General features: G+C 40.3%; 2 protein-coding genes across 2 annotated transcripts in view; both read left to right on the forward strand.

Annotated features, from left to right (window-relative positions):
- The window catches only part of LOC133618112 (uncharacterized), a 6,146-nt gene extending 5,506 nt beyond the window's left edge, over positions 1-640 (forward strand). Inside the window, exon 2 of the mRNA XM_061978581.1 lies at positions 1-640. This exon is cut by the window's left edge and continues 812 nt beyond it. Within this exon, the coding sequence (XP_061834565.1) occupies positions 1-420 (420 nt within the window). The 3' untranslated portion in view covers positions 421-640.
- An 8,427-nt stretch (positions 641-9,067) lies between these two features.
- LOC133617801 (uncharacterized) lies at positions 9,068-18,550 on the forward strand. The gene is made up of 3 exons (XM_061978032.1): positions 9,068-9,495; positions 11,781-12,416; positions 15,352-18,550. Exons 1-3 carry the CDS (start codon positions 9,303-9,305, stop codon positions 16,599-16,601), a joined length of 2,079 nt encoding a protein of 692 aa, XP_061834016.1. The 5' UTR covers positions 9,068-9,302; the 3' UTR covers positions 16,602-18,550.
- The last annotated feature ends 4,097 nt before the right edge of the window (positions 18,551-22,647 follow it).

The following is a 22,647-nucleotide window of genomic DNA, read 5'->3' on the forward strand; positions in this document are numbered from 1 at the left end:
AAAAAGCCTTTGGAGAGTAAGAAGGACTCCAAAGGAGATATGAGACATCACACTGACGATAACCTCCTCAACTGTTCCTTTTGCAAGAAAACGTTTGACAAAAGGTGGAAATGGAAAAGACACATGAAGTGTCACACAGCGAAGAAACCATTCAGCTGCCCGCTGTGCGCCAAGGGATTCACCCAAAAGTCAGACATGACCATACACATGGCGGTACACACGGGAGAGAAACCGTTTAGCTGTGCTATTTGCGCCAAAAGCTTCGCCGCAAAGAAATACATGGCGATACACATGAGGACGCACACGGGCGAGAGACCTTACGCTTGCTCGTGTTGCGCCAAAAGATTCACCACAAAGCCGCAAATGGACAGACACATGATGAGAATGCACCCGTTCAGCTGCAGCACGTGTAAGAAATGATGACAACACAAGAGGGACAGTGACAAACACAAGTAGATTCTCGACAAGATTCAGTACTGTGCAGTAGTGATGAGCGAATCAGTACTAAAGTGTTGCATCCTAACAGTGAGAATATTCTGGGTTTAATCACCCAAAGTCAGCTGGGACAGGCTTTTGTGACAATTTTTTATGGTTATTTCTCGCCTAACTTATTTGTTTTGAAAATCACCAGATCTACTCCATATAATCAATCAATCAATCAATCAATCTTTATTTATATAGCCCTAAATCACAAGTGTCTCAAAGGGCTGCACAAGCCACAACGACATCCTCGGTACAAAGCCCACATACGGGCAAGGAAAAACTCACCCCAGTGGGACGTCGATGTGAATGACTATGAGAAACCTTGGAGAGGACCGCATATGTGGGTAACCCCCCCCCTCTAGGGGAGACCGAAAGCAATGGATGTCGAGTGGGTCTGACATAATATTGTGAGAGTCCAGTCCATAGTGGATCCAACATAATAGTAAGAGTCCAGTCCATAGTGGGGCCAGCAGGACACCATCCCGAGCGGAGACGGGTCAGCAGCGTAGAGATGTTCCCAGCCGATGCACAGGCGAGCGGTCCACCCCGGGTCCCGACTCTGGACAGCCAGCACTTCATCCATGGCCACCGGACCTGTGCCCCCCCCCCCCCCCCTCAAGGAAAAGGGGAGCAGAGGAGAAAAGAAAAGAAACGGCAGATCAACTGGTCCAACAGGGGGGCTATTTAAAGGCTAGAGTATACAAATGAGTTTTAAGATGGGACTTAAATGCTTCTACTGAGGTAGCATCTCTAATTGTTACCGGGAGGGCATTCCATAGTACTGGAGCCCGAATAGAAAACGCTCTATAGCCCGCAGACTTTTTTTGGGCTCTGGGAATCACTAATAAGCCGGAGTTCTTTGAACGCAGATTTCTTGCCGGGACATATGGTACAATACAATCGACAAGATAGGACGGAGCTAGACCGTGTAGTATTTTATACGTAAGTAGTAAAACCTTAAAGTCACATCTTAAGTGCACAGGAAGCCAGTGCAGGTGAGCCAGTATAGGCGTAATATGATCAAACTTTCTTGTTCTTGTCAAAAGTCTAGCAGCCGCATTTTGTACCAACTGTAATTTTTTAATGCTAGACATAGGGAGACCCGAAAATAATACGTTACAGTAGTCGAGACGAGACGTAACGAACGCATGAATAATGATCTCAGCGTCGCTAGTGGATAAAATAGAACGAATTTTAGCGATATTACGGAGATGAAAGAAGGCCGTTTTAGTGACACTCTTAATGTGTGATTCAAAGGAGAGAGTTGGGTCGAAGATAATACCCAGATTCTTTACTGATTCGCCTTGTGTAATTGTTTGGTTGTCAAATGTTAAGGTGGTATTATTAAATAAATGTCGGTGTTTAGCAGGACCGATAATCAGCATTTCCGTTTTCTTGGCGTTGAGTTGCAAGAAGTTAGCGGACATCCAATGTTTAATTTCATTAAGACACGCCTCCAGCTGACTACAATCCGGCGTGTTGGTCAGCTTTAGGGGCATGTAGAGTTGGGTGTCATCAGCATAGCAATGAAAGCTAACACCGTATTTGCGTATGATATCGCCTAGCGGCAGCATGTAAATACTAAAGAGTGCAGGGCCAAGAACCGAACCCTGAGGAACTCCGCACGTTACCTTAACATAGTCAGAGGTCACATTATTATGGGAGACGCATTGCATCCTGTCAGTAAGATAAGAGTTAAACCACGACAAGGCTAAGTCTGACATACCAATACGTGTTTTGATACGCTCTAATAAAATATTATGATCGACGGTATCGAAAGCAGCGCTAAGATCAAGAAGCAGCAACATAGATGACGCATCAGAATCCATCGTCAGCAGTAGATCATTAGTCATTTTTGCGAGGGCTGTCTCCGTAGAGTGATTTGCCCTGAAACCGGATTGAAAAGGTTCACAGAGATTGTTAGACACTAAGTGTTCATTTAGCTGCTGTGCGACAATTTTTTCGAGGATTTTCGAAATAAAGGGAAGGTGGGACACCGGTCGGTAGTTTACCATGAGGTCAGGATCAAGGTTAGGTCTTTTGAGCAGAGGATGAATAACCGCTTTCTTGAATGCTAGGGGAACAGTGCCAGAGGAAAGTGATAAGTTTATAATATTTAGCACTGATGGACCTAATAATACAAAAAGCTCCTTGATAAGTTTCCCAGGAAGTGGGTCAAGTAAACATGTTGTTTGTTTTATCCCACTTACACGCTGTAATAGTTCCTCTAATGTTATTTCATCAAAAAGAGAGAGACTATTTTGTATTGCAGTATCCGTCGTAGATACAGTTGTATCTGTGTTCATAGAACCCAGTTGTAGCTGGGATGCGTTGTCTTTAATCTCCTTTCTAATGAGTTCAATTTTCTTATTAAAGAAATTCATAAAGTCATCTGCCGAGTGGGTGGAGCTATTGGGAGGAGTCCCTTGTTGGGTTAGCGATGCTACTGTACTAAACAAAAATTTAGGGTCGTTTTTGTTGAGGCGGATGAGATTTGAGTAATATTTAGCTTTAGCTAAGGTAAGCATGCGTTTATACGATATTAAACTATCACTCCATGCTTGATGGAAAACCTCAAGCTTGGTCGCGCGCCATTTGCGTTCCAACTTTCTACATGATAATTTATGAGCTCTGGTTTCCTCTGTAAACCATGGGGTGCGCCTTTTAGGGGCCCTTTTTTGTTTTAGCGGTGCTATGCTATCAATGGTTTTGCGCAGGGCATTGTCAAAGTTGTTAGTGAGGTTATCAATAGAGCCGACATAATTTGGGAATGGTGCCATTACCGAAGGCAGTAGGTCAGCAAGAGTCATCGTTGTGGCGGCATTAATGTTGCGGCTGCTATAGCAGTTATTATTATTATTAGTTTGTTGACAATGAGTCAGAACTTCGAATTTTATAAGGTAATGATCGGACATTACTTTAGTATACGGGAGTACCATAACTTTGGAGGTGGTGACACCCCTGACCAGCACTAGATCTATCGTATTGCCGTTGCGATGCGTAGGTTCATTTATTATTTGTGTAAGACCACAGCTATCAATTATAGTCTGGAGCGCCACGCACTGAGGGTCCGATGGGGTATTCATATGGATATTAAAGTCCCCCATTATGATTATATTGTCTGCGTGCGTCACTAAATCAGCAACGAACTCTGAGAATTCATTAATAAAGTCCGAGTAGGGCCCTGGGGGGCGGTAGATAACAGCCATATCGAGAGGCAGCGGTGCGACAGACCTCATAGTAAGCACCTCAAACGATTTGTATTTATTATTTAGGTTAGGGGTAAGGTTAAAGTTTTCATTGTATATTAATGCGACCCCCCCACCCCTTTTAAGGGGACGGGCAATATGCGCATTCGTATAGTTAGGAGGAGATGCCTCATTTAGCGCAAAAAATTCGTCTGGTTTGAGCCAGGTTTCGCTAAGACCAATGACGTTAAGATTGTTGTCTCTAATGACCTCATTAACTAATAACGTTTTGGGAGACAATGATCTTATGTTTAAAAAGCCCATATTATAAGTATTGGGCTGTTTTGACGAGTTTTTGTTTAAATTATCCGTAGTAGAAATATTAATAATGTTGCGTTTATTATACGTAGTGCACTTTAAATAGTTTCGACCATATCTAGGAATTGATACGACGGGAATTTTCAGATTGTTTGCTTGATGCTGCGATCGACTGAACGCATCATGATTTGCCACCTCAGTAGAATGCATATCTACCCCGGACACATTCACAACAGAAAACACATTATGTGAGTTGTGTGTTATTCTAAGAAAATTGCTATGCGTACAGGAATTATCCAGCCTGGCGCTGGCTAGTTCTAGCTTAACTGACTCCTCACCCGGACTAGCAGGCTCTGTAATTGCCTGTGACCGGGCTTGCTCTAGTGTAGTTAGTCAAATGTGACTTAAACAGTAGTCTATATTCTTAGACAGGATGATGGCGCCTTCCTGGTTAGGGTGAAGGCCGTCCCTCATCAGCAAGCCTGGTTTGCCCCAGAAAGAGGGCCAATTATCAATAAACGTTAGTCCCTGTTGTCTACAGAAGCTAGCCAGCCACTTGTTAAGCGAGACTAATCTGCTATATCTCTCATCATTGCCTCTCGCAGGCAGGGGGCCAGAGACAATTACTCGATGCCTGGACATCTTTCTAGCGAGATCACAAGTCCTGGCTATGTTTCTCTTTGTAATCTCTGACTGTCTCATTCTAGTGTCATTGGAGCCAACGTGTACAACTATATTCGCATAACTAGTGGTGCGATTAGCCTGTCGTACGTGTTTACTAGGCCTGTTGCGAGTTAGCTCCCTAAGATTAGCCTCTATGTCAGGTGCTCGGGCCCCCGGGATGCACTTAATTGTGGCTGGTTTGCTAAGCTTTATGTTTCGGGTGATGGAGTCCCCTATGACTAAGGTGTGGTGCCCGGTAGACTGGGGTGTAGGACTAGCTAAAGAGCTAAATCTATTATGCGTCTCAACCGGTACACCGTAGCTTGTAGGCCGCTTAGGACTACTACATGCTGGGCTAGTTAGCTCGCTACAGCTAACGCTAGCAGATGTGTCCGCAACATCTAAAGTTACGAGATTACTCTGCTCTAACTGGCGGACACGGCCCTCTAGCAGAGCCAGCCTCTCCGTGAGTAAGGTGCAAGACGCGCAGGAAGCCATACTCACGGTGTTTTCTGTCACCGAGTGAAGTTCCTGCTGTCTTCCGAGAAGTCCTGGTCACGGTGTGCAGGAGTAGACTCCTTCTGACCGGCGCCCGGCGACGCCTTTCTCCGCGCTAGCTTCGTTAGCTTAGCAGCTAGCTGCTAGCTAGACTGTGTGTAACATTGTTTTGGATGGTAAAAAGTTAAAACTGCATGTGACCAAATCTTGATCAAGTGCAATGGACATGTCCCTTCTCCTCACCCTGAATTACATCACTGCGTGACAATTATTTTAATCTTGCAGGTTTTTGTTTTTTAACTACTAATGTAAATAAAAACGCTTTACTTGTAAGCTAATGTAATGTACCCGTTAATAAAGTACGGTTCATCTACTTTCTGAAAATGGCAATTTATTGTATGCTGTGGAGTTAATGTGTTTTTTATACTACTGATTATTAAACTCCTGTAAGATCTTTATTGATGAAAAATACTTTTTTTAAACAACTTTCTCATATATTCTTGTATTGTATATATTTTTATTGTATTCTCTATTTTTTATTTTCTCATATGTTCTTGCATATGTTCTTGTTTAATCACTGTGAACCTACATTGCATCTACACTATATTGCCCAAAGTATTTGGCCACCCATCCAAATGATCAGAATCAGGTGTCTTAATCACTTGGCCCGGCCACAGGTGTATAAAATCAAGCACCAAGGCATGGAGACTGTTTCTACAAACATTTGTGAAAGAATGGGTCGCTCACAGGAGCTCAGTGATTTCCAGTGTGGAACTGTCATAGGATGCCACCTGTGCAATAAATCCAGTCGTGAAATTTCCTCGATTCTATATATTCCAAAGTCAACTGTCGGCTTTATTATAAGAAAATGGAAGAGTTTTGGAACAACAGCAACTCAGCCACCAAGTAGTAGGCCACGTAAACTGACAAGAGAGGGGTCAGCGGAGGAATTATGGTGTGGGGTTGTTTTTCAGGAGTTGAGCTTGGCCCCTTAGTTCCAGTGAAAGGAACTTTGAATGCTCCAGGATACCAAAACATTTTGGACAATTCCATGCTCACAACCTTGTGGGAACAGTTTGGAGCGGGCCCCTTCCTCTTCCAACATGACTGTGCACCAGTGCACAAAGCAAGGTCCATAAAGACATGGATGACAGAGTCTGGTGCGGATGAACTTGACTGGCCTGCACAGAGTCCTGACCTGAACCCGATAGAACACCTTTGGGATGAATTAGAATGAGAGACTGAGAGCCAGGCCTTCTCGACCAACATCAGTGTGTGACCTCACCAATGCGCTTTTGGAAGAATGGTGGAAAATTCCTATAAACACACTCCGCAACCTTGTGGACAGCCTTCCCAGAAGAGTTGAAGCTGTAATAGCTGCAAAAGGTGGACCCACATCATATTGAACCCTATGAGTTAGGAATGGGATGGAACTTCAAGTTCATATGTGAGTCAAGGCAGGTGGCCAAATACTTTTGGCAATATAGTGTATGTCCTATTGGATTTGAATTGGCAGCGGCAATAAAATAAATAATTTTATCGGTCGGGCCTTTTCAAACAATTTTTAAATTCAATTTAGGCTCAGATCTAGTAGGCATCAACTTTTATGATCACAGTATATTTCAGTCATGCAAGCTCCTTTCACATGTACAATAATTTCCGGAGATGGAGACTAGGCCAGTTATAGCCAATTAATCCCGGTTGGTGGCAGGAGCGAAATGCAAGTAGGCCACCACCGAAGAAGACAAAGCGGAAGTTAGCAATACATCGCTTAGCTGTGGAGTTAGCACGACTTTAATTGTGTGAAAATGTGTAAAGTGCACAAACTGAGAGTTTTGGTGCAGCAGCGACTAAAGATAGATGGATAGTACTTTATTGAGGTTGCTGTTGAAGAAATATTTGGCCTGATTATGTTATGATTCTTCTGCTACAGTACGGTGCAGATTAGCAGTGATACACTCGAATTGTTTTACAAAGTTACCAGCGTGCACGGTCTTTTTTTTTTTTTGATGATTTCTTTCTTTAATTTGATTAAAGAAATAAATAAAAAAATCACCCTCACTTTCTTCTTTCCCGACATTAAAAAACAACGTTATGTTCTAATACTGGTGAGTATAAACAGATGTTTTGGGTGGATATCACAGGGTTCACTGTGATATTTGCTACAGCAGTGTTTTTCAACCTTTTTTGAGCCAAGGCATATTTTTTTCATTGAAAAAATACGGATGCACACCACCAGCGGAAAACATTAAAAAATGAAACTCCGTAGCCGATATTGACAATAAAAAGTTGTTCTCGCAAGTGTAGGAAATGACTTTAAACCATAACCAAGCATGCATCAATATAGCTCTTGTCTCAAAGTAGGTGTACTGTCATGACTTGTAACATCACGCCATGACTTATTTTGAGTTTTTTGGTGTCTTCCTGTGTGTAGTGTTTTAGTTCTTGTCTTGCGCTCCTATTTTGGCTTTTCCTGTTTTGTTGGTATTTTCCTGTAGCAGTTTCATATATTCCTTGAACGCTATTCCCCGCACCTGCTTTGTTTTAGCAATCAAGGCTATTTAAGTTGTTGTTATCCTTCTTTGCGCGGACATTGCTGATTGTCATGTCATGTTTGGATGTACTTTGTGGACGCTTGTCTGCTCCACAAGCTGTAAGTCTTTGCTGTCGTCCAGCATTCTGTTTTTGTTGACCAGTTCAGTTTTAGTTTCGCTTTGCATAGCCTTCCCTAAGCTTCAATGCCTTTTCTTAGGAGCACTCTCCTTTTGTTTATTTTTGGTTTAAGCATTAGATAACTTTTTACCTGCACGATGCCTCCCGCTGTTTCCGACATCTACAAAGCAATTAGCTACCGGCTGCCACCTGCTGATATGGAAGAGTATTACACGGTTACTCTGCCGAGCTCTAGACAGCACCGACACTCAACAACAACACATAGTTTGCAGACTATAATTACTGGTTTGCAAAAAATATTTTTAACCCAAATAGGTGAAATTAGATCATCTCCCACAGCACACCAGACTGTATCTCAAGATACCCACGATTCGATTCAATATCGATTCTTGGGGTCACGATTCGATTATAAATCGTTTTTTTTCGATTCAACGTGATTCTCGATTCAAAAACGATCATTTTCTGATTCAAAACGATTCTCTATTCATTCAATACATAGGATTTCAGTAGGATCTACCCCAGTCTGCTGACATGCAAGCAGAGTAGTAGATTTTTGTAAAAAGCTTTTATAATTGTAAAGGACAATGTTTGATCAACATTGCAATAATGTAAATTTGTTTTAACTATTAAATGAACCGAAAATATCACTTATTTTATCTTTGTGAAAATATTGGACACAGTGTGTTGTCAAGCTTATGAGATGCGATGCAAGTGTAAGCCACTGTGACACTATTGTTCATTTTTATTTATTTTTTTACTTTTTTTTTTTTTATAAATGTCTAATGATAATGTCAATGAGGGATTTTTAATCACTGCTATGTTGAAATTGTAACTAATATTGATACTGTTGTTGATAATATTCATTTTTGTTTCACTACTTTTGGATTGTTCTGTGTCGTGTTTGTGTGTCCTCTCAATTGCTCTGTTTATTGCTGTTCTGAGTGTTGCTGGGTCGGTTTTGGAATTGGATTGCATTGTTATGGTATTGCTGTGTATTGTTTTGTTGGATTAATTAATAAAAATTAAAAAAATAAAATAAAATTTAATTAAAAATAACATTTTTTGAAAAATGAGACTCGATACTGAATCGTACAACGTGAGAATGGCGATTTGAAATCGAATCGATTTTTCCCCACACCCCTACTAAGTACTCACCCTGAACATACACACTCCAGTACAGTAGGTGGCGGTATGCACCTATAACGTTGGTTGCGACCCGCCATTAACATGTAGAAGAAGAAAAGAAGACAGCCAGTGAAAAACAAACGAAAGTTCGGAAGAAATGGAGTAATCAGTCTGCTGTTTTGCCGAGTTTGTGCTCCAATTTTCACGACCGATATTTTCATTACCGACATAATAGAGAGATAGTTAATATCGTGTTAGTGCTGAAGAAGAACTGTGGACTTCGGAACCCTCTTTTTAATTAGCTTAGCTCGTTAGCGTCGACGTTAGCAACGCTAAGCTAAGCAAGAAGCTAACATGTTTAAAGTCCAAATGCTGAGAGCGCTGATGGAGCAGCGACTCCATGCTGCTGTTGAGGAAATATTTGGCCTGTTCGAAAGGACCATAGAAGAGTACGAGGAGGAGCTTTCTCGAACAAAGGTGGAGAACAAGCGACATCGCGAACTGCTGGACAATTTCCTCAAACCGCGTGCTCGGTCACGCAAAGCAGGTTGGTTTCATTTATTTTTCCACATATATTATACAACTAACCAATTTACCGTTAGCCCCATGTTTCGCCCACTTTTCTGGAACGAGTTATTGCTCACTTCAATATTTATTGGGTAATTTGGTAAAGTACTCAAGACAGGATGATGACCAATAGGGGACTTTTCCATCAACATTTCGGGGACTTTGATGACGACAACTTTTCTCTTTTTTAACCTCTTAAGGCCCAAGCTGTTTGTTTACATGCTTTTTTTTATTTCTCTTTGCTATTTGGGCTTATTGGACCCTAATTAGAATAAAAACTAAGAATCATATTTTGATATGATGTACTTAGTCCATATGTAACAAACGTGCAGTGTTGGGTTAGTTACTGAAAACCAGTTACTAGTTACTTTATTTCAAAAGTAACTCAGTTACTAACTCAGTTACTTACACCAAAAAGTAATGCGTTACTGTGAAAAGTAACTATTTAGTTACTTCTTTTCTTCTTTTTTTTTTAAAGCTCCCACTAATGCCCTTTTAGCCTTAATTTCAGTACTGTTATTGCACTGGAGAATAATACAATCTGTTGATCAACTTGACATGCATTTGTATTTTCCTTTTAACATAATTAATGAAAAACAGTGCAACATAAAAAGGCATTCCTCCTTTCTTTAAACTTGGACAAATGACCATTAATAAAAAACAAGTTAAAGTGCAACATAAGAAGGCACATCATCTTCCTTGAAACATAGGTAGTGAAATAAAGCCTGACATCTGGAGTGATGCTGCTGTCTTCCACACTTGGAGCCAAGGATTGTAGAATCCTTGTTTTCAGTGGCAGGATCATTGACACAGATGGTGAAGTTTCAGTGCTCAGTGGAGATGTAACACTTTTGAGGGGTTTAAGCACCTGGAGGACCTCATCTGCCACTCACATCATCATCAGACAGGGTGACATTTGTCTTCAGGGTGTTGTGGGTCAATGCAGAGTATATAGCTGCCTGCTGCTCCAACATATCATAAGAGGAGTTCCACCTCGTTGGGACATCATGTATGAGCTTATGAGTAGGCAGCTTTAGCATTTCTTGCTTTGTCTTAAGCACATGAGCAGCTGTTGTGCTTGGGTGGAAGTAGGAAACCTCCTTCCTGATCCTCCCAAGGAGGCGCTCCATCCTATTGACTGAGATTCCCTTCTGTGATGCCAAATTCACTACATGTGCAAAGCACCTATCTGTGGTCCCAGTCCTGCCTCATTCACTGTAATTATTAGATTTTTGGCATTATCACGTGTGACTGGGATATCTTTATCTTCCATTCCTCCACTGCTTGTGTCAGTACCTGCGCAAGGTGACTCTCGTAGAGGGGGCGTGTCTTCTCATCTCCCAGTCTGCTGTGATGAAGTGAGCGCTTATAGTTCCGCTGGACGTCCACCCGTCTGTCATGAGCGCAACAGATGATGCTCGGGATAGTTCATCCACAACTTTTTTCTTCTCCTGCTCATAAAGATCTGGCACAATCTTATTGCTGAAGTGGGTGCGCGACGGGATGTCGTAACGTGGCTCAAGCACGTTCAGCATGTGTTTAAAATCCTCGTTTTGCACAACCGAGTCTGCACCTATAAACACACCGATTCAATGGCGCGGGGCGTTCAAGCTCCTCCGTTACTCCGCTCGCCATGACCACGCTGTGTGTGGACTAAACGTGCCAACAAATTTTTTTGTTTTGTTTCATATATCAAACCGCGGATCACGTGTGTGCCTCCCCTCCCCACACCCAGACACACACATAGATCGAGCCTCTTTTCTTCTCTCCGGCTTGTGACAGAGGAAGATTCAGAAGAACGACACCGCAGCGCTTCTTTTTCTAGCCGATACTACATCAAAAGTAACGTAAAATAACGCAGTAACGCATCATGTAGTAACGGTAACTGAGTTACTGAATATAAAAATAACGCGTTAGATTACTAGTTACCGCCGAAACTAACGGCGTTTGTAACGCGTTAGTCCCAACACTGCAAACGTGTACTGTACTTCATGTTTAGTGACATGCTAATTCTTATTTTTACACTTTTTTTTTCCAAATTCCATTGTATGTTATACTCTTCTGACACCACCTGATAGCAGTATAAGTGTCCACATAAGCGGCCATAAGACCCCAATTCAGTAGTGTACACAGTTTTGGAAATAAGAGCTAAAAGATGCTGTCCACGCATGTGGCCATTAAGCCTTTAGAGGTTTAAGGGGTAACATTTAAAAAAAAAATTTTTTTTAACTTTAAATATTTTATTTCTGTCTCGTATTCCTGCAGATGTCCAGCAGGTGTCAACAGGCAGTCAAGAAGAGGTTCCCCTTAAGCAGCAGGAATGGAGCTCTAGTGTGGGGCAGGAGGAGCCAGAGCCCGCGCACATCAAGGAGGAAGAGGAGGAATCGTGGGAGCAGCTTGAAGGACTGGATGAGGCTAACATCACCAAGTTCCCATTGACTGATGTCCCTGATGTCCCTGTCCCTTTGAAGAGTGAGGTCTATAAAGACATGGCTCAGTCCTCACAGCTTCATCCCTGTCAAAGTGAGGAGAACAGAGGGGTGGAGCCTCTAACTCAACACATAACAGGAGAGGATGGAGAGCACTGTGAAGGATCAGAGGGAGACCTTTTTGCTCCACTGTCAGACATGGATGACATGATGTCACACTCTTCTGGGGGCGATCACAGCGACGCTGCCAAAGAACCTTTGGAGACACATAAGGACGCGAAAGGTGACATGAGACATTACACCGACAACAAACACTTTGACTGCGCTGTATGTGGGAAATCATTTAACCAGAAGTGTAATTTGACATTACATATGAGGACGCACACCGGGGAGAGACCGTTTGCTTGCAATTTTTGCGGTAAAAGATTCTCCCTAAAGCATCATGTGAAAAGACACATGAGAATACATACAGGTGAGAAACCTTTTCCCTGTTCAATTTGTGCCAAAAGATTCAGAGAAAAGTATGACTTGAACGTGCACATGAGAACACACGCTTGAAAGAGACGTTTTACCTTGTCAGCTCAACTCGACACATGAAGCTGATGGAGAGCTTGGTGGAGGATCTCTAGCCAAGTGTGAAACAGCTCTTGACAGTTGGAGTACAATCAGAACTTCAGGTGCATCTTAACAAATTAGAATATATTGCAAAAGTGATTTATTTCAGGAGATCAGTTCACACAGACAAAAGGCTCATAAAGTTTACTAGAGGAGTAGAAATCCTTGCAATATCTACCTGTAGTTGGCCGTGGGAGATCACACATTGGCAAACTAGCTCAATCATAGGCCTGGGCGATTTATCGATTTTATCGATAAATTCGAGTTTTTCGTTACAAAAAAATGAGTTTTTTTCTGCTTTTGCTGCGGCATACCATTTGCTCCTAGGAGCTTCCGTAGCGTCCACCCTCCTCCTCCTTTCCTTAGTGTGGATTCACACACATGGCTAATCTTAAAGCGAACAAGAGCTAGACTTTTTTTCCAAAGAAAAAAACAAGTTGTTTATATTTGCAGCAACATGGGTGAATGACTGCACACCACAAAAGTTTGTTTAAAAAAGGCAGCAGGACAACAAACTTATTGCAGCATCTGAAACCGAAGCCTCCAACCAAGTGCAGGAAATGCAGTTGTTTACGAGGCATATAAGACCGCAACAACAACAACAACAAACAAACTCCCGCTAAAAAGCAGTGTATTGTGGTGGAACCATTTGCACAAGGTACCATGTATGATGAGAAAGAATCCCACCACCAAGATGTGGCTCACATACAATGAAAAAGCCTTTTGTTTATCCACTTACTGAAACTATAGTCCTCAATGTTTTACTGGATTATTTGCATACAATCTATAATACTACATTTTAGTTACAGAATTGTATTCAAGACCGAAGTTTTAAATTTGTTCTTTATTAATCTCAATGTCGGAGATTATTCATTATTTACATGCAAACTACAATGCTACATTTTTGTTAACAGAATTTTTTGTTTATTTGTTTTTTTTAAAATAAGTTTTGCCTCCCAGAGGAAACTCTTAATTTACGGTAGTTATTTAAAAATGATTGCATGAAAATTACAATTTCAATGTGGTCTACAAAAAACAACAATAATTGAATTCGAGTTTTGCCAAGATTAAGATGCAGTGTCATTTCAAACTACTAGTTTTTGATCAAATAAAAGAAAAACTTGTTTTTGAATGATGTCTGTCTTTTGTATTTGTTGGTATATTTAAAAAACAAGGTATAAAATTCAAATCTGAGATTTTGTTTTTAGGCCTACCAGGCAACAAAGACAAACTGCAAAGACAAGATATTTAATGTTCGAACTGAAAAACTACTTTTTTTTTGCAAATAATCATTAACCTAGAATTTAATGGCAGCAACACATTGCAAAAAAAATTGGTACATGGCCAAATGGCATTTCCTTTAAACAACACTCAGTAAACGTTTGGAAACTGAGACCAATTTTTGAAGCTTTTCAGGTGTAATTCTTTCCCATTCTTGCTTGATGTACAGTTTAAGTTGTTCAACAGTCCGGGGTCTCCGTTGTGGTATTTTACGCTTTATATTGCGCCACACATTTTCAATGGGAGACAGGTCTGGACTACAGGCAGGCCAGTCTAGTACCCGCACTCTTTTACTATGAAGCCACGCTGTTGTAACACATGGCTTGGCATTGTCTTGCTGAAATAAGCAGGGGCGTCCATGATAACGTTGCTTGGATGGCAACATATCTTGCTCCAAAACCTGTATGTACCTTTCAGCATTAATGGTGCCTTCACAGATGTGTAAGTTACCCATGCCTTGGGCACTAATACACCCCCATACCATCACAGATGCTGGCTTTTGAACTTTGCGCCTATAACAATCCGGATGGTTCTTTTCCTCTTTGTTCCGGAGGACACGACGTCCACAATTTCCAAAAACAATTTGAAATATGGACTTGTCAGACCACAGAACACTTTTCCACTTTGCATCAATCCATCTTAGATGAACTCGGGTGTTGTTGATAAACAGCTTTCGCTTTGCAAAGTAGTTTTAACTTGCCCTTACAGATGTAGCGACGAACTGTAGTTACTGACAGTGGTTTTCTGAGGTGTTCCTGAGCCCATGTGGTGATATCCTTTACACACCGCCTGAGGGATCGAAGATCCGTAATATCATTGCTTACGTGCAGTGATTTCTCCAGATCCTCTGAACCGTTTGACGATATTACGGACCTTAGATGGTGAAATCCATAAATTCCTTGCAATAGCTCGTTGAGAAATGTTGTTCTTAAACTGTTGGACAATTTGCTCACGCGTTTGTTCACAAACTGGTGACCCTCGCCCCATCCTTGTTTGTGAATGACTGAGCATTTCGTGGAAGCTGCTTTTATACCCAATCATGGCACCCACCTGTTCCCAATTAGCCTGTTCACCTGTGGGATGTTCCAAATAAGTGTTTGATGAGCATTCCTCAACATTCTCAGTTGTTACAGGCATCAAATTCCAAATGGGCTAATATTTGCAAAAAAATAAAGTTTTCCAGTTCGAACGTTAAATATCTTGTCTTTGCAGTCTATTCAATTGAATATAGGTTGAAAAGGATTTGCAAATCATTGTATTCTGTTTTTATTTACGATTTACACAACGTGCCAACTTCACTGGTTTTGGGGTTTGCGCATAAGTTAATGATGCATGCAACCAGGCCAAAGTCCGAATGAGTTGTTGGAAGGTTTTCTTGTTCTGGGTCTGCCAATGACATGTTGTGTGCGATGTCTTTGCCGTCCCCAATACTGGAATTAGGTCTAACCATGCCCTGCTTATCTCAAATGTCAGTTTTATTCACCAGGTTTGCTTTCTTTATTGTCCTGTAGACGACCAGCAGGGGTCAGGGAAGAGTCAAGAAGAGCAGAAGGAGTGGTTCTCCAGGGTGGAACAGGATCAGCCAGAGGCCCCAAGCATTAAAGAGGAAGAGGACATGCAACACCTGGCAACAGAATCTGACAGAGCGTATTTTGGAGAAAACATCCAATCAGAGCCAGATAGCGTCTGCGCTCCGCTGTCCGATATGGACGAAATGTCAGAAGGGATGGAGGCGGCTGACATTACCGATTTCCTATTGACTTATGTTCCTGTGAAAAGTGAGGACGCGGAAGACGAAGCTCAGTCCTCACAACTGCTTTATTGTGGAAGTGAGGAAAACAGGGAGGCGGAGCAACACATGACGGCAGAAGACAATGGAGAGCACTGTGGAGGATCACACGCAGACATTTTTGACGACATGGCCGACATTTCTGACACCAATCCCAATGATGACGCCAACAAACTTTTGGAGAGTAATACGGACGCTGATATGAGACATCACATCGACAACAAACACTTTACCTGCTCTGAATGTGGGAAATCGTACGTCAACAGGGCAGGACTAAAAAGACACATGACGATGCACACGGGAGAAAAACCTTTTGCTTGCTCGGTTTGTGGTAGAAGTTTCCACTTGCAGGAATACTTGACCAGACACATTCGAACGCATACAGAGGAGAAACGCCTCCCCTGTTCAGTCTGCGCTAAAGGATTCAAGTCCAAGAATGACATGATAAAGCACATAAGAACGCACGCGCTTGAGAAATCTTTGCCCTGCTCGGATCAAACGGGGCAAAAACACACCTCAGAAAAACCTCTCACCACCGCGCCGACAGAAGATGATGGAAAGCACCGCGAAATATCACCAACGGACATCAACGTTGCCTTACAGTCGGATACGAAGGGAACGACGTCACATTCTTCTGAGACCAATCACAGCGACCAAATCCAAGAAGTTTCGGAGAGTAATAAGACAAAAGGAGATAAGGTGCGTTGCCGGAAGCGCAAATACATTCCATGCTCCGAATGCGGGAAGGCCTTTGTCAGCAGTAATTTGATACTACACATGCGAACGCACACCGGAGAGAAACCTTTCCCCTGCTCAGTTTGCGGGAAAAGATTCTCCTTGAAGCATCACATGACGAGACACATGCGCATTCATTCGGGGGAGAAACCTTTTTCTTGCTGGTTTTGCAGCAAAAGTTTCCGATTGAAGTACCAAGTGAGCAACCACATGCGCATACATTTGGCCGTCAGATAGATTTTTGAAGAAACACTCCGGAGAAACTGTCCTGTTGCAGTTTGTGTAATACAAGCGTCACCATCAGGAACCGGGCCAGGAAACCACTAACCAAATGTTAATGAGTAAGCTTCACTCTATAGTCACTTTCAAAGTTGTGCATTGTGAATCAAGTTGCAGTTCTTTGTTTGGTGATTTATTTTGTGTTGTGCTTCCACAATAATGTTAGAGCTTTCTGTGTGCTCACCGGCTGTGTATAGAGAGGCTAGTACAGTATACCCAGCGAGGGTGTTGGATGTCCCAAAAAACATAATACAGTTAAAATATAAAACATTGTTTTATTTTGTATGAGGAGGAAAAATACGACTGTTAAAAAATATGTCTTGTGCAATTGAATTATGAATTGGGGATGTAGGGTGGTCAACATGATGCATTTTGGCCCATTCAACACCATCCTGAAGTTTAAATGGCTCAAAATGTATATACAAAACAACAAGCTTTGGTATTACTTTACAAATGTTATTTTTGAAAAAGTTAGTGGCATTGAATTCTCATTAAAATGCAATTATGATCCTGCTAAACTTCCACTATTGCACTAACAAACTTTACGTTCCTGATTAGTTTGCAAAAACACAACTTCTTACTCCATATGCTGTCATCTGGAACAACACATTTGTTCAACTCAAAACTGGGTTGGAAATGATGTTTTGCTATTTTCACAGCTCCTTAGTTCAAACAGTAATATCTACATTTATACTCATATTTAGCAAAAACATACCTTTCTAATACCAGAAAAATATGTCCTAATAATTAAAAACTAGCACTAATAAACCTTTGTCAAGAGCGTGCTCAAAGAAAGCCTAGACCTTTGTCATTCGATTAATGGTATGGATCTAATAGATAAAAAGTGAAATAATCTCCAGGAAGTTTGTCAGACCAAAACTTTCAATGTCGGTCAGTACAAATTGAAGAAAATATTTAATGGCGTTGATTGGAAATAAAAAAATATACTGTGTTCCAATTCTCAAAATGAACAAACTATTAGAATAACCATGTTTCCATTATTTCTTAACATTAATTTTTGTTGTCTTTTTTGTATTTATTTGTATTTTTTTAAGTTTTTGCCAAACACTATTCTGTTATCTATGTATCATAAATATGAAAGAAAAAAAAACTGCCATATTGGAGAAACTTAACACAGTGGTACCTCAACTTCAGAGTGTTTTGAGATAATAGCGGTCTCTCAGCTAAATGTTATGCTTGTAATACAAGCAACAACGCCATTAGGTGGCGTGACAAATGCCTCAAATAACCCCGTAAGATCCACTCAAAACATCCGGTCTTGGTCACGAGCAATAGCTTATAGCTAGAGATCGACATAATGTCCGTTGAGTTAAAAAAAAAAAATCATCCAAAAACATGACTGAGTGTGTTGCCTTCTTGGCTAAACGTATTGAGTGTACGCTAAAGCAGAATGAGTCTAATGCCAGCCAAGAATGTTCAAATAATAGCCAAATGGTGTACATTTATCCATGAAAATATGAAGAAGCTGCTGGTGGGGTGTTTGACAGAGAAGCAGCTCGAAGGAGATATTGCAAAAGTCCACTCGCTAAGGTGACTGTTGTACATTATTGTTACATTACTTAATAATAAAACTACTGTAGATGTTAGTAGTACATGTTGTAACTTCTGTTGTGAAGTACACTGTTAGTACATGTTGTAACTTCTGTTGTGAAGTATACTGTTAGTTGGAGCTTCCCTTGAGAAGTATACTGTTTAACAGCTCATTTAAGTTGCATGTTTACATAATTGTAGCTGTTATGTTCATGTGTATTCATGTGCGGACAATAAGACCAGATGACAAAGGTATTAGGTATTGTTTTGGGCCAAAGGAACTCCACTTCCCGCGGGAAGTTAATGTAAGAAGAGCGCTGATATTGTTCATATGTAACCACATCTCATAAAGAACTTTTAAAGAACTTGTCAATCGTCATTCTGTCTCTTCCTTGCAGTGTGATCACGTGTAGAATTACTAGAGCAGTGTTTTTCAACCACTGTGCTAGTGTGTCGCGAGATACAGTCTGGTGTGCCGTGGGAGATTATGTCATTTCACCTAATTGGGTTAAGAATATTTTTTGCAAACAAGTAATTATAATCCGCAAATGTGCCGTTGTTGAATGTCTGTACTGTCTGGAGCTCGGCAGAGTAACCGTGTAATACTCTTCCATATCAGTAGGTGGCAGCAGGTAGCTTTGTTGCTTTGTAGATGTCGGGAACGACGACGATGCTTTGCAGGTAAAAAGGTATCTAACGCTTAAACCAAAAATAAACAAAAGGCGAGTGCCGCTAAGAAAAGGCATTGAAGCAAAACAAAGCTAAAACTGAACTGGCTGCAAAGTAAACAAAAACAGAATGCTGGACGACAGCAAAGACTTACAGCGTGTGGAGCAGACGGCATCCACAAAGTGCATCCGTACATGTCATGACAATCAACAACCAAAATAGGAGCAGAAGACAAGAAATAAAACACTACACACAGGAAAACACCAAAAAAAATCTAAATAAGTCACGGGGTGATGTGACACGGCTTGACAGTACACCTACAAGAGCTACATTGATGCATGGTTGGTTATGGTTTGAATTCATATCCAACAATTGTGAGAACGACTTTTTACTGACAATATTGGCCGCTGAGTTTCATTTTTTTATGTTTTCTGCTGGTGGTGTGTCTTGGGATTTTTTTCAATGAAAAAAATGTGCCTTGGCTTAGAAAAGATTGAAAAACACTGTACTACAGTACATTCTATTTTATGTTTTCATACAATGTTAACTAAAAGTTTGTTTTTCTTTTTAAAGCCATGTTACATGTTGACAATTGTGCTGTTTTACAGAGGCCAAGCGCCAATTAAATTAATTTCAATGGGCGAAGAGGATTTGAGATACGATGGTTTTGAGTTAAAAGCTTCAATTAAGCTCGTAAGTAGAGGTATGTAGTAAATCTTTTGTAAAGTGATTTAAGTAAATGCCATTTAGTCACACACTTAATATTTTTGGAAAACCAACATGCAACAAAAAAACGTTTAATGTAAAATTATGTTACAAATAGTGTAGTCCCGATACCAATATTTTGGTACCGGAACCAAAATGTATTTCGATGCTTTTCGGTACTTTTCTAAATAAAAGGGGACCACAAAAAAATGGCATTATTGGCTTTATTGTAACACAAAATCTTAGGGTACATTAAACATATGTTTCTTATTGCAATTTTAAGTTAAGTTAAAGTTAAAGTACCAATGATTGTCACACACACTCGGTGTGATGAAATTATTCTCTGCATTTGACCCATCACTCTTGATCTCCCCCTGGGATGTGAGGGGAGCAGTGAGCAGCAGCGGTGGCCACGCCCGGGAATCATTTTGGTGATTTAACCCCCAATTCCAACCCTTGATGCTGAGTGCTTGTCCTTAAACAAAATAGTGAACATACAAGACAACTTGTATTTTATTAGTAAGTAAACAAACAAAGGCTCCTAATTAGTCTGCTGACATATGCAGTAACATATTGTGTCCTTTTCCATTCTATTATTTTGTCAACATTATGAGGGACAAGCTGTAAAAATGAATTATTAATCCACTTGCACCTACTGTACTATCTTGTAGTGTAGTGAATCTCAAATTGTGGTATGCGTACGCCAAAGAATCACTTAAATAATATTCAAACACAGTGTTACTGTTCAAACTGCATGTAATGCTACAGTGGCCAAAAAATTTATATAATTGTTAAATTAAACATCTGCTTTGTTTTTAATGAATAGTGAGGCCTACTACGTGCACCTGGATTTTAATGTTGGTCATTATGGTGGTACTGGTGTTTTCTGAGGTGGTACTTAAAGAAAAGAGTTTGAGAACCACTGATCTTGTGTCTCCATTTGGACCCAACGGTTAATACCGCCATTGTCAAGACCTGTCACAATCATATTAACACAATACAACTATACTACCATATATATATATATATATATATATATATATATATATATATATATATATATATATATATATATATATATATATACAGGCATATATATATATATATTTTTTTTTTTTAAATTATTATTATTATTTTTATTTATTTTTTGTCCTGTCCAGCTTCTCAGGCAAATCATATAGTTGTAGATGCCCATATCGGCAAAAATAAAATAAAATAATTGTATATATATATATATATATATAAAATGCCTTTTTTTGTCAAAATCTTGTTTTTTATGGCAAAAACACAAAATATACGACCCCCCCCCCCAACAAAAAAAAAACAATTCAAAGTGGATTATTTAAGTAATTTGAGCCTTAAGTAAGCCAATCATTCATAACAACATTGATTTTAATTATTTATATTTTTTTGAGCAATGGCAGTTGAAAAAAAATCCCACTAAATGTATTGGGGATCTAAAAGGGCACTAGTGAAAATGTTAACAATAAGTCATACCTTTTTTTTTGTTACTTTCAATGCTTAAGTCTCGAGAACAACTTCTAAGTTATTATTTTGTATTTGTTTGTTTTATGCTCTTATTGTCTAAGATTTGTTTGTATTACGGTAAACTATGAAATATTTTCCCAAAAACTATTTCTAAGTGGATTTTTTTATGTGAAACAATTGGAGCTGGGGTGGCGTGGCGCTGCTGGGAGAGTGGCCATGCCAGCAACCTGAGGGTTCCTGGTTCAATCCCCACCTTCTACCACCCTTGTCATGTCCGTTGTGTCCTTGAGCAAGACATTTCACCCTTGCTCCTGATAGGTCGGGAGTTCAGACCCCGGCCGAGTCATACCAAAGACTATAAATTGATTGATTGATTGAAACTTTTATTATTAGATTGTACAGTACAGTACATATTCCGTACAATTGACCACTAAATAGTAATACCCGAATAAGTTTTTCAACTTGTTTAAGTCGAGGTCCATGTAAATCAATTCATGGTAAAAATGGGACCCATTACCTCCTTGCTTGGCACTCAGCATCAAGGGTTGGAATTGGGGGTTAAATCACCAAAAATGCTTCCCGGGCACGGCCACCGCTGCTGCTCACTGCTCCCCTCACCTTCCAGGGGGTGATCAAGGGTGATGGGTCAAATAAAGAGAATAATTTCGCCACACCTAGTGTGTGTTACTATCATGGGTACTTTAACTTTAACTTTTAATGGGTCGTGGTTAGGGCCTTGCATGGCAGCTCCCACCATCAGTGTGTGAATGGGTGAATGTGGAAATTGTGTCAAAGCGCTTTGAGTACCTTGAAGGTCAGACCCGGGCAAATTAAGGCCCGGGGGCCGCATGCGGCCCGTTGAGCTTTTCAATCTGGCCCGCCGGACATTCCTAAATAATTGTTTTAGATGTTTGAGATGGAAAGTGTAGCTGCCATTATGATGTGCAGTGATGTTTTCTATTGACCGTAAGTCTTCAACTATACTAAGTCTTTCAATGCTTGGAATCTGCAGGATATACTAGTTACTATGGTCATCTAATTAGTTACTATGGTCATCTAATTAGTTACTTTGGTCACTATGAGATATCTCAGATTGTAGGTGGGGTTTTTTTTTGCCCTTCGCGTTCATATTTCACTATGTTTGTTGCATTTTGGTTGTGTTTCGGTTGATGGTAAAATATGTTGTCAATAGGGATGATGTTTGATAAGAAATTATCGAGTTCGAGCCTATTATCGAATCCAATTATCGAACCGATTCCTTATCGATTCTCTTATCGAGTCCAGATAGGTTGTTGTATATGGAAAAAAAAACACAATATTTGGTTTAACAAAAGCTCACTTTTATTATATAAGAAAACAATTGAATCTAATAAATAAATAAATATTGACTGTTACCCCCCTAAAAAATAAAATAAAATAAATAAATATTGACTGTTGTTACCCAAAGTATATTAAGTGGGATTTTTCAGTAAAACAAATATATACAGTAACACAAAAACAACCTGTCTCTGTGATCCCTATAGGTGTATAAATAATAATATAGTGTTAAATAACATCAGTCCCTTAGGCACAAAACTGAAAATAATACAGC

Source organism: Nerophis lumbriciformis, linkage group LG18 (assembly GCF_033978685.3).
Source record: "Nerophis lumbriciformis linkage group LG18, RoL_Nlum_v2.1, whole genome shotgun sequence".
In the NCBI taxonomy this organism is placed as follows: domain Eukaryota; kingdom Metazoa; phylum Chordata; class Actinopteri; order Syngnathiformes; family Syngnathidae; genus Nerophis; species Nerophis lumbriciformis.